Here is a 16,672-nt window from a genome sequence, read left to right on the forward strand (position 1 = left end):
AGGCACTGGGTTCAATCCTCAGCACCACAAAAAATTAATTAATTAATTAATTAATTAAAGGTATTGTGTCCACCTACAACTAAAAAAAGAAAAAAGAAAAAAAAAAAGAATGTGACTTTTGCCCATTCACTCTTCCTGCTACCTGAAATGCAAACATGATGACTAGATGATCATCAGCTATCTTGGACTACAGAAGGTCCCTAGCATTGGAGATAGCAGATGGGAAAGAGAGGAGACTTTTCCCCCCTGTACTATGTTCTGGGAATTGAACCTAGGAGTGTTCCAACACTGTGCTACACCCCCGGCTCTTTTATTTTTTATTTTTAGAAAGGTTCTCACTAAATTGCCCTTGAACTTGCGATTCTCTTGGCTCAGACTTAGAGTCATTGGGATTATAAGTGGTACCCCATGACTGGCGGACACTGGGCTCTTCATGACTATGTAACTACCAAAACAGCCCCAGAATGCCCTGCTTACTTCCCTTTTTGTAGAGAAAATAAACCCTCATTTGTTTATTTTGGCTTTCTGTAATATGAAGCTCCATTTAACCCTAACCAACATACCTAATAGCCCCTAACACAGTCCCTGAGTAAAAGAAATCCCTACAAAGAAGGCAATCCCCAAGGACGTTGTTTGGAGTTACCTATTCCCCACAACTCCCTCCTTTGAGTACTTCCATACATGATTCCTGATCTTTTCTTCCTTCCAAACAAATCCTCTGCACAGCTAGGTTGGGGTGGTCACCTGACCAGTCTGGACCAATTAGAATTTGGAATCAAGCTGCTGAGAACAAGTAAATCAGGTGTGGTATTTGGCACAGATCATGTTAGAGAGGGGGAACTTAGTCATGATGGGTCACAAAAGAATTGATAAGTCTGCCAAATGGTGAAGAATAGAGCAGATATGTAAAGAAAAACAAAGAGACACTCAGACAGAAGGTGAGTCAGTTGGATGAGCTTCAGTGAGTCACAGGCCAGGAGGCCTAGCTCCCAGCTCTCCAGTTCTTTTGCAGGGAGAGTTTTGTTTTCTGTTCCTGTCTATATCCCTTCAATAATCTCCTTCCTTCTTTTTACTTTAAGTGGATTTTTGCTTCCTGAGACTGGCAGAACTTTGAGGGCACTGAGACATTTATGGAAGTGACTTGCTTAGACACATTTTATAAAATTGAATTTTATGCCCAGAATTTTGCCTTATGTGTTAAGAATATAGAACTGAAACAGAGGGATGATCTAAATAAACCTTCTCTCTTAGTTCCTGAATAAACCCTCTAGCCTTCACCTGCTCTTAGTTACTTGTTTCTCATGATGGTAACAGTTGATGACATTTGTCTCTCTCCTTTTTATTTTTATTTTTTGCATTGCTGGGTATAACACAGAGCTCTGCATATGCTAGGCAAGCACTTTACCACTGAGCCAAACCCACAGCCCCTACAGTTGATGAATTTTGATCTGATCACCCTTCCCCACGTCTTAGCCAATAAACATCCCCAAACTTTATTTTTAGGGAGGCAGATTAAGACTTGATCTCCCATCTGCACACCTCATGAATGAACTCTCTTTTGCAAAACTCTTGGTTTCAGTGATTGGCATGCTGTGTGGTGGGCAACATGGGCCTGCCTGGTTCAGTAACAAAACTAAACAGCATGACTTGTGTCCCATGAACATTTCATGGTTAGTAGTGAGCAATTCATAGTGGGAACACTATTGCTGTAGATGTTCTTGTTGATACTTAAAAAGTTTTGTGGAATTATAAACATAATTTCTATCATTTTGTTGTGTAGATGAAACTGAACATACTAGTATCATGCTTTGTATTTTTTATTTTTTAATGGTACTTGAGATTAAACTCAGGGGCACTGGACCACTGAGCCACATCCCAGCCCTGTTTTATTTTTATTTTTTTAGAGATGGAGTCTCACTGAGTTGGCGTAGTGTCTTGTCCTTGCTGAGGCTGGCTTTGAACTCTCAATCCTCCTGCCTCAGCCTCCCAAGCCTCTGGGATTACAGGAGTGCACCACTGCACCCAGCTATTCTTTGTATTTGCTTTGGTTTGTATGATCATCAAACATTGCCACACAGCTCTGACAGAGGTTCTCTAGAGAGTTATGGTACAACCACAGTTTCTGGGTTGAATCACAAAACCATCACTTCTTTCATCCAGTGATATTTATATAAAACCTACTATGATTAATATAGTGTATCCAGCAATAGCAGAGAACTATCTAAAAAAAAAAACTAAATAGCTTTCCATAATCACTACAAAAGCTTAAATTGAAGCAGAAATGGGAAACACAAGGTTGAAATCACAGACTATCAATGTTACTAGACAGAAGAAAGGGCTTTAGAAAAAGAGCACAAATAGGGTGTGGTGGTGCACGCCTCTAATCTTAGCAACTTAAGAGGATCACAAGTTGGAAGCCAGCCTCAGCAACTGAGTGAGACTCTGTCTCAAAACAAAACAAAAAGGGATATAGCTCAATGATAGAACACCTGTGGGTTCAACCTCCAGTACTGAAAAATAAATAAATAAATAAGAGTATAGACATTTACCCAGAGAACTCTGACCTTAGACAAGTGTCTTTCTGAACAGTGTTTTGAGGTAGAACATTAATAACATGGATGATTGTGAAAGTAAATCCACAGTGATGTAAGGATATACTTTTTTTGGGTACTGGGGACTGAATTCATGGATACTCGGTCACTGAGCCACATCCCCAGCCCTATTTTATATTTAATTAGAGACAGGGTCTCACTGAGTTGCTTAGTGCCTCGACGTTGCTGAGGCTGGCTTTGAACTTGAGATTCTCTTGTCTCAGCTTCCTGAGCCACTGGGATTATAAGTGCACCACCGCAAGGATGTACTTTTACAATGTACTTGATGCATATTTTCTTGTTTGATAATTCCCTTTTCCAAATCCATCATTTAAAAAAATTTATATATATATATTAGTTGTTCATGACCTTTATTCTACTTATTTATTTACATGTGGTGCTGAGAATAGAAACCCAGTGCCTCATATGTCAGGCAAGCACTCTACCACTGAGCCCCAACTCCAGCCCCAAATCCATCATTTTTAAGAAGATTAGACTCAACATACTCTTGGTTATTCATTCTAATTTTTTTACTTACAGTTTGGGTTTGGCCAGAACTGGAGGGGGCTCTTTGACGGGTGAGGAAGGCTCTGGGATTTTTGTGGCCTGTCCGTTGAATCTCTCCGGGAAGGAATTGGGCCTGGTCTGGTTGGTGGTTGCAACTCCACCCTCAGAGGATGCTTCGCTTCCTTTGTCATCTTCAGGCAGGTTGAAGTGTACACGGAGCCCAATCCTGGAGCTGGACCGGGGTTCATTATGATTCACCAGAACCCCTTCTAGTTTGGGTTTGGGGGCCTGTTCCACAGAAGGAGGCTCTGGGTTGGGTGGGGATGGCTGTTGATCAAGAACAGCCAGGTTGGTGGTGGAGTTGGCGGGGTGAAGAGACCCATTATTGCTGAGGTCTTCATTTCCTGAAAGGACAATCACATGACCTGAATTGTTAGCCTTACCCAACAAGGTTGAATGGGATTGTAACCTCAGGTTGGGGCACATGTACGAAAGGGACAGTAATCAAACCAGGTAAGTGTACAATGGAAAAATGTTTGGCAAAAACACATCAGAATCTGGGGTGTTAAAGAAAGGTGAGGATGCAGGAAAATAATAAATTCAAAATCTATGTACTTAGCTGTGGATATTGCTCAGTAGTAGAGCACATACTTAGTAGTCTACAGGCTCTGGGTTTGATCCCCAGCACCACCAAAAACAAAAACAAAAAGCCAACAAAACAAAATGAAAAATAAGCAATTTTTTTGGAAAGAAGTTTGGGTGTTTAAGACAGGCATGGTGGTGCACATGCACCTGTAATTCCAGTGGCTCAGGAGGCTGAAGCAGGAGGATCAAAAGTTCAGAGACAGCCTCAGCAACTCAGTGAGGCCCTAAGCAATTTTGCGAGACCCTGTCTCAAAATTAAAAAAGTGTTGGGGATATATAGCTCAGTGGTTAAACGCCCATAGGTTTAATCCCTGATGAAAAAAAAAAAAAAGATTTAGGGCTGGGGTTGTAGCTCACTAGTAGAATGCTTGCCTCACACACGTGAGGCTGTGGGTTTGAACCTGAGCACCACATAAAAATAAATAAATAAATAAAAATTTAGGTGTCTAGTCATCCATATAACACCAAGGAAGGCTGAGGATGTAGTTCAGTGATGGAGAGTTTGCATACCATACACAAATCCCTATGTTTGATCCCCAGCACAGCAAAACAAAACAAAAACAAACAAAAAACCCTAAGGAGAGGTTTTCTTATGAAGTATGAAAGCAATAGCTGAAAAACTGAGGTGGTACAGGTGGTGGCTTTAAATACAATAAGAAATTGAATATTGGACATGATTCAAGAACATTTTTCTTAATTAAATTCTTTTTTGATTCATATGTGAAACACTAAGGAAGGATGACAAACTCTGCACACTCACACTCCAACTCAGTCTAAACTATTCTGGCACTTAAGAAGCCTTACCTCTCACGTCCAGCTGTGCAATGCTTGACACTGTGCCATATTTATTGCTTGCAGTACATGTGAAGCAGCCAGAGTCTTCTGCAAACACTTCAGCAATGACCAAAGTGCAAATTTCCTCTACATGTCAATAAAACAGAATTATTACTGATTTAATCATGAAAGTGAAATTACAGAATTTACTAATATCAATTAGATGATTCTACAAAAGACAATACGAGTAAAAAGGGGCTGGGGACTTGGCTCAGTGGTAGAGCATTTGCCTAGCATGCATGAAGCCCTAGGTTTAATCCCACAGCTAAGTACATAGATTTTAAATTTATTATTTTCCTGCATCCTCACCTTTTTTTAACACCCCAGATTCTGATGTGTTTTTGCCAAACATTTTTCCAGCTTTAAGGTAAGCTGGCTCCTCTTAACCTCAGGTGATGAATCATGATTGGTAAACCAGTCATGCTAACTATTCTTGTTAAGTGGTAGTATGTAACACTATCTGGTCAATGAGATGTCATGGAAAATCTGCTAGAGAGTTTCTGGGAAAGTTTTCCTTGCCCTTTAAAGGGAACAGAAGCTAGTGCAATTTCCTGTTTTTGCCTCTGGATGTTGTCATGTGGTTGTGATACCTGGAACTGTGGCAGCCATCTTAGGTCCAAGAGTAGAAGCAGCCTAAGAGAATATTCTGCTGATGGCAGAATGCAAAATGGAAAAAAGGCTTGGCCTCTGATGATCTCTAAGCTGCTAAAGTAACCAATACCAGGACTGCCATTTCTTAGGGAGTCTTATTATGTGAGAAAATACCTTTTTTATTATTGTTTAAGCTGTTTTTATTTAAGTCTTCTTTACTTGCTATCTAAAGAACCATAAATCATGTAGAAGCAAAGTTTGATTTTGGTGACTCTCAGACCTTATTCTAAACCCTTGGCCTATGCTGCCTTTTCTGTTCCCTTTTCCAAACATTCACACTCTTTATCTTTCAGCAATCCATTCTCAGAAAATGATCTTATAAAGTTATTCACAGGACACTATACCTGCCTGATATTCTGCCTGTGTTCTGTCTCCAAATGTATTTGCATTATACAAGATGGGAGAAAGAACTTTCTAGCTGCGGAGTTTTCAGTCATGGAACTGAAAAGGGCAGGACCTGTTTGGGTTTATTTTGGGGGTGATTCCGAAGCTATTTTGTGTATTTGACTGCCTAATGAAAACTCCCACTCTGATCGGATGTATCAAGGGGTTTGATAGTAGCTAGCAATGAGCAGTGAAATGCAGGCAAGGTCACAAGTGTTCTTTAAATTACTTTAGGGTTCTTCTTTAAACTACTTCCAAAGTAGACAAGAAAGCAAAGGGTGGTAGTTAATTTGTAAAAAATAAAATAAATAGAAGCAAAAGGAGCTAATTGGGAAATATGTCAAGAGAAAAGGATTAATGGTACTAACTCTTGACAGGGTCTATTGACGTTGACATAAAGCTAGGAATTATGGCTATCAGTGTCTCCAATTATCTGGGAAGGAAGATTCCTTTCGCTCTAAGGTAACTTCTGACCAGCTAATGACCATGCCCACATTAACATGAGATTGACTTGTAAATGAAGCCACCTAAATAGGAAGGCCACCATGACAGTTCTGGAGAGGACCAACTAAAGTCAAAAACTCCCCCCTCCCCACCACTGAAGAAGGAGATGAACACCTGATTGTCAAAGAGTACGGAAGGTGGTCCCCACTTCTGGTAAACATCAAACAGTAGAAATAAAATTGGGGACAATATTGTCTCCTTTGTTCTCTACTTGGAGACGGCCCATTCTCTCTCTTGAGAGTGTTTTTGCTTAAGCCTCACTTTTCTTTTACTTTATTTTCCCCTCATTTTCACTTCCCATAAAGTTCTCTTGTATGATGTTTGCTATCTGACTTTACATTTTCTCTTCATCAGAACAAAAGAATCGAGGTTTGAGTTTTAGCTGCCTGCTTTCCTGTTTCAAAAGGCCCGAACATTTTTGAAGGGCAAAGTACCACTCCACTCTAAGCAAAAAAAAAAGTAAATCCACTTCTTGTCTTTGCCAAATATCTCTAAGACCTTAGTGTAGGGTCAAGTAACATGGATTTCAAGGTCTTCTTGAGTGAAATTCATTTCCATTCAGTTGTCAGAAAAAAAGAATTATGATAATGGAATTCCAAATCATCTTTCTCACTCAGGGATACAAACAATCTGATTCTTCAAGGTGGTTATGGAGAGGGTGCTCAGATGTTCACATCCTGATTTGTGAATGACTTATATTTTCTAGTGGTAAGAGTTTCACCTACTGTCACTTCCATCTATCTCATCTAGTATTCCCCCAACTAAATATAACAGCATCAAACTAAACATTTTATTGCGTCTCTGCAAATTTCAAAATTTGATGTATCAAATTTGAGGCACATAGGTTGTGGAATTGGAATTGATCTGGTATCAGAAAAATTGCTCTGCCCAGTTTAAGTATGATTGGAGGCCAAGGATGGTGGGGAAATAATTCCTGGGAAATAATCCTCAAAACTCAAGAACTAGGGCTGGGGTTGTGGCTCAGTGGTAGAGCCTTGCCTGGAATGGTTCAATCCTCAGCACCACATATAAATAAACAAACAAACAACAAACAAACAAATAAATAAATAAAATAAAGGACCATTTACAACCAAAAAAAAATATTTAAAAAAATCAAGAACTCACTGCATCAATACCAGGTATTGCATATATATTCAAAATTTGCAAATTATATTTTCTTATAATAGCTAGGATTCATTTGGATCTTTTTTTACTAAAACTTTAATTTTCTCTTTCTCTTGACACCAGTGTAATTTCAATATGTTCTTATCTATATCAAATCACTCATTACATATTAAAAAATTAAAGTTGTAATAATCTTTGTTTGTTTTGTTTTTTGGTGCTGGGGATCAAACCCAGGGCCTTGTGCATACAAGGCAAGCACTCTACCAACTGAGCTGTATCCCCAGCCCCCGTTGTAATGATCTTTACCTGGTTCTGCCATGGATCGAGGTTCTAAAAGAAAAAGAAAGAAAAAATTCTGAGCATTTGTTTAATTTAAATCAGAAGTTTCCTGTAGAATTTAGTAGTCTCTTGCATACTTAGGAGTAATTAGATAAAGTTAATCTATCGATGTTAATGACCTAAGCACCCACAACCTCAATAGGGACAGAAAAGGGCAGCAAGAGAGCATCTAAATGATGTTGCTGCATCTTGGAACACACCTGGGTCCACAGGGGTACATAAACCTTTGGCAAGGAAAAGTTCCTGAGTTGGCTGGGACTCTGAAATTACTTGCTTTGATTGGTGCTTGTTCGGCCTTACCTGAAAAAAAGCTCGTGAAGACTGAGAGATCATGTAAAATGTAGAATATACCTTTTGCTCTGTGGTTGCTAGGATCAAGAGCCTCAGAATAGATAATAGATTGCTTGAGAACAGGTTCTATATCTTAAATTTCCTTGGCATACCTGAAAATGCCCACTGTAGAACCAGATACTGGAGTTCAGTGAATGTTTATAGAATTGCAGGCACTCCATAAATTGTTGTTGAACTTAGAATATTCTACATGGATAGAACTATTGGAGTTTTTTTTTTTCCTCTCAGTTTAAATGGTATTAGAATATATTACTGTTTCTGATACTACTGCTAAAACCTGGAGTAGTTCTTATTCATATTTCACACTGATCAAAGTAATACCATTTTGAGATTGGAAGAAACAGATTAAGAAAAAAAGCAAATAATTCAGCCATGAAAGAAGGAGGGGGTGATGTGAGGTAATGCATGTTAACTCAGTATAGTCATTCCACAATGTATGCATATATCAAATATCATGTTGTATAAAATAAATTATATAATTTTATTTTTTGGTACCAGGGATCGAACCCAGGGGTGCTTAACCACTGAGCCAATCCCCAGCCTTTTTTATATTTTATTTTGAAATAGAATCTCTCTGAGTTGCTCAGAGCCTGCTACATTGCTGAGGCTTAACTTTGAACTTGTGATGCTCCTCCTCAGCCTCCAGAGCCACTGGGATTACAGATGTGCACCACCATGACTAGTTTATATAATTTTTGTTCATCAAAAAGATAAAGAGAAGTCTAATACTCCCATGTCTTTAGGCATGTAATAAGTTTTGCATGTTCTTTTCTCCGTTAGAAAAACAAAACCCCTAAAAACTAAAAACAAAAGTAATACATGTTCATCACAGAAAAACTGAAAAACACAAAAATGCAAGTGGAAGCAAAATAATTGATCCTAGGCTTGCTGCTCAGAGAAAGACTACCAATATTTTAGCGAATTTCCTTCTCAAGTTTTTTCTATAGTAAATTGTTCTGTATAGTTAACCAAAGGAGCAAGTAAGTTGCAACTTATTTTGGGACTGCAAAGAATCAAAGAGAAAGCATTGGAAGACAAGCTGAAAAGTATGTGATTAAAAAAAAAAAGAATCAACCACTTGACTATATAAAGCTTTCTTACCATAAAAAGAATCAAAACCCAACATGAAATAAAAGAAATAAAAAAACCTAAATAAATACAAAAAAGTACTCTCCCATATTTGATTAATGATATGCAGATTAAAATAACTGTTCCTATACTTGGCCTGTAAAATTAGTGAAGATTTAAAAAAATGGCTAGCAACCATTGTTGGTGAACATGTGAGGCAAAAGGCATTTCCCTGCATTGCTGGTTGTGCTAGAATATAGGAAGGGCAACATGTGTCTGGGACAGACCTAGTTTATACTTGGGGTCCCTGCACATCTCAAAGGGTCTCAATTTGGCTGATCAATTGTATAATCAGTCTAAATTTAGCTCCACTTTTCGAGATGGCATTTTGGCAATACATACAATAAAAGCCTAAAAACTACGTACTGACAGTAGTAATTCAGTGCTAGAAAGTTATTGTAAAGTAACAACTATGGATAATCACAAAGATTTGTGCTGCTGGCATCATTGAAGCCTAGATTATAGTAGTAAAAAACTGTAACAATTTAAATTTTCAACAGGAGATTAAATATGAAATAGATATTTTTTGAGACTAATAAAGTTCTATATTAACATAGAAATATGCCCATGAAATATTGAGTAAAAAAATACATTTCCAAAAAAAGAGCATGTCAGTTTTATTTTAAAGGATATGCATGGGAAAAAAATTCTTGGGGAATATACACGCAAATAATAATAGAGTTTAGTCTTGTGGAATATGATTATAGGTGATTTTTTTACTTAGTTTTTTTAGTATATTTTTAATTAGTTGCTATAACTTTAAAAATAAACATATAATCAATTTATAAAAATAAATTATCAGAAAAATAGTTTTACAGCAACAACTTACTTTTCTGTAAAATCCTAAAATCTGGAGAATCTTCTATCAAGGTCCCTTCTCTGTACCACTCAACTTTAGGGGATGGAGCTCCTTTTACTCTGCATTCAAAGACAACCAGTTGACCCTCAGAGGCTGACAAATTTTGTAGCATCTAGAATGAGAAGAATATTGTTAGAACCAAAAAGAATATATCTTTGGAATGTAGTCTCAGTGTTGAATTTTAGAAAAAGACAACTGTCTCACTGGACGTGGTGGCACATGCCTGTAATCCCAATGGCTTGGAAAGCCGAGGCAGGAGGATCATGAGTTCAAAGCCAGCTTCAGCAAAAGTGAGGTGCTAAACAATTCAGTGATGCCCTGTCTCTAAATAAAATACAAAATAGGTCTGGAGATATGACTCAGTGGTCAAGTGCCCCTGAGTTCAAACCCTGGTATCAAAAAAAAAAAAAAAAAAAAAAAAGACACTCTCTCTTTTATATTTGAATTTTTTTCCAAATTTTCTACAATTTTGAGTCCATGGATGTACATTTGAGTCTATTTTTTAATGTGGAACCACTGACCTCTATAAAGCTCTTTCCCTACTATTTTTCCTTTTGCAGCTGTTGCTGTGCTAAGTTAATTTATTAAATATCCTGCAAAACATTTTGAGTAAAGAAGCTAATTTTTAGTAAAATACTTCTGTTTGTAAACACCCACATAGAATTTGGTTTTCAGAAGAAATAACAATAATGATAATAATTTAAAAATCTGTGGTTAATATATACTAGGTGATTCAACACAGAAGTAAAGTATTATTCCACAAAGAAATGTGGTTGTTCAGGATGTGGGACAGCTCTGTGGCCAAGTAACTGATTTGTCTTGAAGGCTTTGTTTAGTTTACATTATGTTGTTCTAGAAATTGCTTTTTATCTTGCTGTTTTGTTTTCCTTATGTGGTCTTAACAAGTACAGTCTCACTGATCTATTGAGGCATATAGACAATGACAACCTTTATATAATCATAGTCACACATGGAGTCATTGTAAAATATGTTGTAATTCTGTGAAATGCTTTTCGACACCTCCATGATAAAAGGCTTACAAAATTCACTTTGTATTGTGAAGTTGATACTGTAATTGTAAAGTCGATTCTAGACTCTATGGGAGTATGGAATGCACATTTTTCTTTCAGAACTACATCCTCATTCATTATGATTTGTGAGCTTAAAAATCACACCTTCTTTGGTGTGGTTGGTATTCCGTTTGATTATGAAATGTTTCTTTGGCATGTGTGAGAGCATATTTTTATTTTCCATTTTGGCCTAAAGACTATAAACATGGAAATATTCTGATTAAACTTTCTCTAAGTTCTGTAAGTACCAAAGGCTGCAAGGATTTTTTTTATTACAATTTTTGAACCTGCATTTAGGAAATACTGGCTCTTACGTAAGAGAAAGGGAAAGTCAGTAGTTCCTTCTTCCTTTTGTCATTCACTATTAAAAATAATTTGTGGTGTTTTTTTACAGCTTTTGTTCGAACAACTTAGAATATTTTGTGCAAGGCCTTTCACATTTATAGCATTTGTCTAAGGACTACAAGGGTGGGGAGTAAGAAGTAAGAAACCACAAGCCTTTAACCGCACTTTTACCTCAGGGGTGTGTGTACGTTGATATTGTGACAGCCAGGGGGCACTGTAGTTCAACGTTAGTGTTTTTTTCTCCCCCATCCCCAAATTTGCTTGTTGAAGTGATTCATGATGGGTGATGGTTTCTGAATTAATAAAGAACTATTTTATAGAAAATTTGTTTTTTCTTTGTCTACCTCATCCAGTGACAAGAATGAAATGCTGGAAGCATCAATGGGTCTTGGCTGCTCCTGGCAAACAGGTGAATATGTCCTTCACCTTGACCTCTGAGCAAATTCTGTGCTAAAATGGGAGCCTTGGGGCCTATGGAAAACTTTAGCAGTATCAGACATTTCTCTGGATTTCATACATAGTGGAGTTTTCATTGCATCTTAAAGCAAACACATTAGAAAACCATCCCTTCCCAACCATTCCCCCAGTACAAAAGGTGGTGGCAGAAGGGATTAAATGAAATATGACACACTTACAAAATGGATGTGAGCAAAATGAGGTTAATCTATATGTTCAACATGGCTTGCAGTTTGGATATGTAAGCCAACTCTCAATCTACAGAGGATATACTAAAGCCTTGCTTGAAAAAGGACTTCCTTGTGAAATTGTGTTACTTATGATTTAGACCAACACTGGCTGGTTGTTATTATTCATTTGACACTGAAAACTAAGACCTTTGTTCTATTTGAGAGGCCAGCCAAGATACCTTTGAGCTACAGTGTATGGAACAAACCCACTAATGTCCATGATGGGAGGTAAAATTTCATTCCAATGTGAATCAATACTCAGTAAAAAAAAAGATGCCAAAGGTCTTCTTACAAGCCACTTAGAGAAAGCTGATGAAAGCCTTAATTATAAGGACAGTAATAGTTGTTACCACTGAAAATTGTTCTTTCTGAAAAGTCTCTTAAGAAGGAGCTAGGATGGGCACTGTGGTGCCTGCTTGTAATCCCAGAGGCTTAGGAGGCTGAGGCAGGAGGATTGTGAGTTCAAAGCCAGCCTCAGCAACTTAGCAATGCCCTAAGCAACTCAGTGAGACCCTGTCTCTAAATAAAATATAAAACAGGGCTGGGAATCTGGCTCAGGGGTTAAGTAACCCTGTGTTCAATCCCTGGTACCAAAAAAAAAAAAAAAAAAGGAGGGCTGGCCATATTGCATATATCAGGGTCCAAGTCAGTTGTTTGTCATAGTGGGTCTTAGGCTATTTCCTAATGGAAAGATGATGTGCTTTGGATATGGTTCAAGTGCTCCCATAAAGGTATATTTGTTAAAAGCTTGGTCCCCAGTGTGATGATGTTAAGAGATGGTGGGATGTTTAAGAGGTGGGGCCTGATGGGAAATTGTTACCGGCCCCTCCCCTCACTCTGACTTCCCTCTTGCCATGTGTTCTCTCCTTCTCAAACCCATCATTGTGATACTATCCATCATGAGGTTTTTACTAGAGTCAAGCTGATGCCAGTGTCATGCCCTTGAACCTATAGAACTGTGAATTAAATACACTCTTCCTCTTATAAGTACCCAGCCTCAGGTATTTTATTATAGTAACAGGAAACAGACTAAAACATAGGATATGTACATGCTTAGTCACAGTCATATTAACCTCACTACAGATGAATAAGACAAATGAAATGGCCTAGGAAAGATTAAGTTAATCTTTACTAGGAATTATGGATCCCCAAACCAAAGGTCTACAGAGGTAAACAATGTCCAAAGTGCAACTCTGTCTTGTGTGTCATCATCATACTGATCATTTGGGAGAACATTCTTCCAAATAACTTGACAACACAAAACCCTGAGAAGCATGGTCATTTGACATTGAATTTTTTCCCTTCTGCTCTAAAGCCGCAAAATGTTGAAAAAAAGAAGAATCCTTTCTTAACTGAAATGGAAGTTCTTTGCCACAGAATAAATATTACAATGTGCCTGCTTTGTGCCAAGCACAGTACCAGATGCTATAAGTGTGAGTTGAAAAGATACAATTTCTGCTTGGTAGATCTCTTCCCACAAATAGCATTTAGGGACATTCTTGAGAAGGAGCATCTCCTTTATTGGTTAAAAGATGTCAGCTAGGGGCTGGGGATGTGGCTCAAGTGGTAATGTGCTCACCTAGCACGCATGAGGCACTGGGTTCGATTCTCAGCACCGCATGAAAATAAAATAAAGATATTGTGTCCACCTAAAACTAAAAAATAAATATAATTTTTAAAAATGTCAGCTACAAGGTTCACTTTATTATTTTATTTGTTTTTAAACCCAGTCAATATTTTTGCACCTTGGGACATGATGCAAGTGTATGTGTACAGCACTTTAGGCTGGAGTTGGATCAGAGCAGTTTTTACAGATTAAAAAACTTATTGAAAGTCCTTTCCCCCTGGATTGTCACAGGTGCTCTGTGAAAAATTCTCTGGAATTGATGGGCTAGGGAGAAGAGCCCATGAAATCTTCAGAAGTCTGGATTCAACTACTGGGCCCCATGATTTCAGGGTTTCCCTCCTCTGCTATTATATAATGAAGTGCTCTTCAAATTCTCACTTCCCCTGCCCCCTTGCACTCTTCAAATTACTGCTGAAGTAGTTGGAGCCAGAGCCGATGCAGCCTTGAAAGCCTGCCAGAGCAGCTGCTGTTGAGTGGGAGCAGTGATAGGAGCAAGATTCTAATTTGATCACCTCCCTCTCTCCTGCTCAAGAAGTGTGAGTCCTGTTCCCCCCATGGCAAAGTGAAAATATTTTCAATGCTGCATAGAGAATGAAGGATAGTCTAGCTCTACCCACAATTAAAAGCATTTAAAAACCTAAGACGGCTGGGGAGCTAGGAGCTCAGAGCTCAGAGGTAGAACACTTGCAGAATATGTATGAGGCCCTTGGTTAGCTCCTGGCATCACAAACAAAAACACAGAAATTCTCTTAAGTAGATCAGTGAACAAGTGTATATATATTCCATCACCTTCTCTTAAACTCTACCACTGCTTTTCTGGGCCATTCTCCTTTTCATTTTAACCTTGTTTAGAAAGTAATTTTCCATGGCCAAAGGAGTTAAATAAAACTCTGCTCTCTAATCATTGCTTTAAAACAAAAAACGAGCCTTCTTGCCATAACTGGTGAAGAAATGCTTTGTTGGGCAGTATAGAAAGTGAGTCACAGGGGCTGGAGCTCCGGAAGTTCCCGAAGAAGTAAATAGAGCGGGGATAACCCAACAAACATATGCAAATGATCTGTTATCATTGCTCCTGGCCACGTGAAACCATCCTTGGTAGCTCTGACTCAGAAATTCGCTAATGACACTGGCAGTGACTATGACCTCAATCTTGCCCTGGCTGACGGAAACTAACGCAAGCACACTGTGGTTGATAAGTCTCTCTGGAATTTGAGCCACAGCCTATCCTAGTGCCCTATGTCTGTACAATCCTCATCCCATTTATGGAGGCAAAATCACAAGTCCAGAGGGCGGAGAAAGCCTGCCTAGAGTTTAGGTACCAGGGACTATTTTCCCACTGTGAAGCTAATGCATACAGAGATTTTTACCTAACAAATGCCTTATCTAATGATTAATTCATTTTCCCATTTTATTTATTAAAGGCATATGTATCTGCCAATCTAATTAGGAGGTGATCAGTCACCACACAAAAGCAACTAAACCTGATGTGTTCATCAACCTGTGAAAATGAAGTGTGAAGAATTAATGTTAAAGGTTCCTATCAGACTTGTTAAAATAATAAAAATAGCTTTGGACCTATTATTACCTTATGAACTCCTATCTATTCATTACAGGGAGCTTTCAAGGTGATTGGGAAAGAGAGAGTAAACAACTTTATCTTTGATAAATGTACCAGACACATGTGCTCTGGGTGATCTGAATGCCTGGAACTAGGGCACCTAAGATTTGAAATTGAGTGGAGATAAGGACACCTCTCTGGTGTCAACTATCTGGTAAGGCAGATGGTGTTGCAGAACAGAAGAGAGGAGACTTTATTGAGACCAGGTATAAACTCCTTGGTGGTTTAGTGCCTTGAAGAGTCAGCAGTCTCTAAGGTATGACAAATGGGCATGGCAAATTAAAATAAATAGAACATTTCTGTGGCACTTACGCTGTATCGTAAGACTAGGTGATTTAGCAGCGGCAATAAGAGATGACAAGAAAAAGCTCTGTTAGCTATATTTTACACATGCACACATACATACACTCCCCCCTCACAAAGGTCCTTCTTTAATTCCTCCTCAAAGTCTTGTATCCACTAGTCACAACACATTGCTTTTCTATTTCAAGTCTTTGAAAATAGTAAAACTGAAACCTCAGGGGCAGGTTATAGTAAACCAACCTGAAAAATTGAGAGGCATCTTGTTTTACCTATGAAAATGTGTCTAACTGATATAGATATAGGTAGTCACAGCTAGACTTCATGATGGATTTTGGAAAACCATTTTGCATGAGTCTGTATGATTTGTCAGGATTTCCTTGAAATGAATGCTTTTGTGGAAGTTGTGAACGTAGCTCTTTTAAGTGTTAGTACTCATTGCAAGAGACCATTTTGACCATTTTGCTTGAAATTGGGATTTCTCAACTTCACTCCTACTGACACTTGGGGCTGGATAATGCTTTATTTTGGGGGCTGCCATCCTATTCAGTATAGAATGTTAGCAGCCCCCCTCCAATTGTGACAACCCAAAATGTTTCCAAACATTACCAATGGACCCTTGGAGAAGAGAGTTAACCACAATTGATAACCACTTCTGTAATACCCATGCTTATATCTTAGAAGATAAAATCTTTTGAGACCTAGGTGGGTGTTCATACAAACAATGAACATAAATCCAGGCATAGGTTGCACCTATTTGGTCTTCAGAATACTGAAAAATGCAATGTGACTCAACTTTTTCACCTTTGAACTTACTGTCTGGGGCAACATATGAACAGTTTGTTATATAAAAGAAAGAACAAAGGCTGAGAAGTGGGAGAACCTGTTTCTCATCCTCATTCTGCTACTAACTAGTCCTGTGACATTGGCCAAATCGCTTAATCTCTCTGGCTTCCCCCCCCCCCAGGTTTTTTTCATTTGTAAATGAAAGTGCCCAACTGAATTTTCCAGTTCTAAATACAAAGACTATGTGACTCAGAATTTGATGACTCCACAATAGCTGACACCATGGAGCAGAAAGAGAAAGCTCTTTGTCCTTGAGTGAGGC

General features: G+C 38.3%; 1 protein-coding gene across 1 annotated transcript in view; it reads right to left on the reverse strand.

Moving 5' to 3' along the window:
• Positions 1-16,672, reverse strand: part of Mypn (myopalladin) — a 76,147-nt gene that overhangs the window by 30,108 nt on the left and 29,367 nt on the right. Inside the window, exons 6-9 of the mRNA XM_005325976.4 lie at positions 9,889-10,030; positions 7,548-7,571; positions 4,548-4,664; positions 3,130-3,502 (exon numbers count right to left, since the gene is read on the reverse strand). Of these exons, the coding sequence (XP_005326033.1) occupies positions 3,130-3,502; positions 4,548-4,664; positions 7,548-7,571; positions 9,889-10,030 (656 nt within the window). The remainder of the gene's footprint in view (positions 1-3,129; positions 3,503-4,547; positions 4,665-7,547; positions 7,572-9,888; positions 10,031-16,672) is intronic.

This window comes from Ictidomys tridecemlineatus, chromosome 1, assembly GCF_052094955.1.
Source record: "Ictidomys tridecemlineatus isolate mIctTri1 chromosome 1, mIctTri1.hap1, whole genome shotgun sequence".
Classification (NCBI taxonomy): domain Eukaryota; kingdom Metazoa; phylum Chordata; class Mammalia; order Rodentia; family Sciuridae; genus Ictidomys; species Ictidomys tridecemlineatus.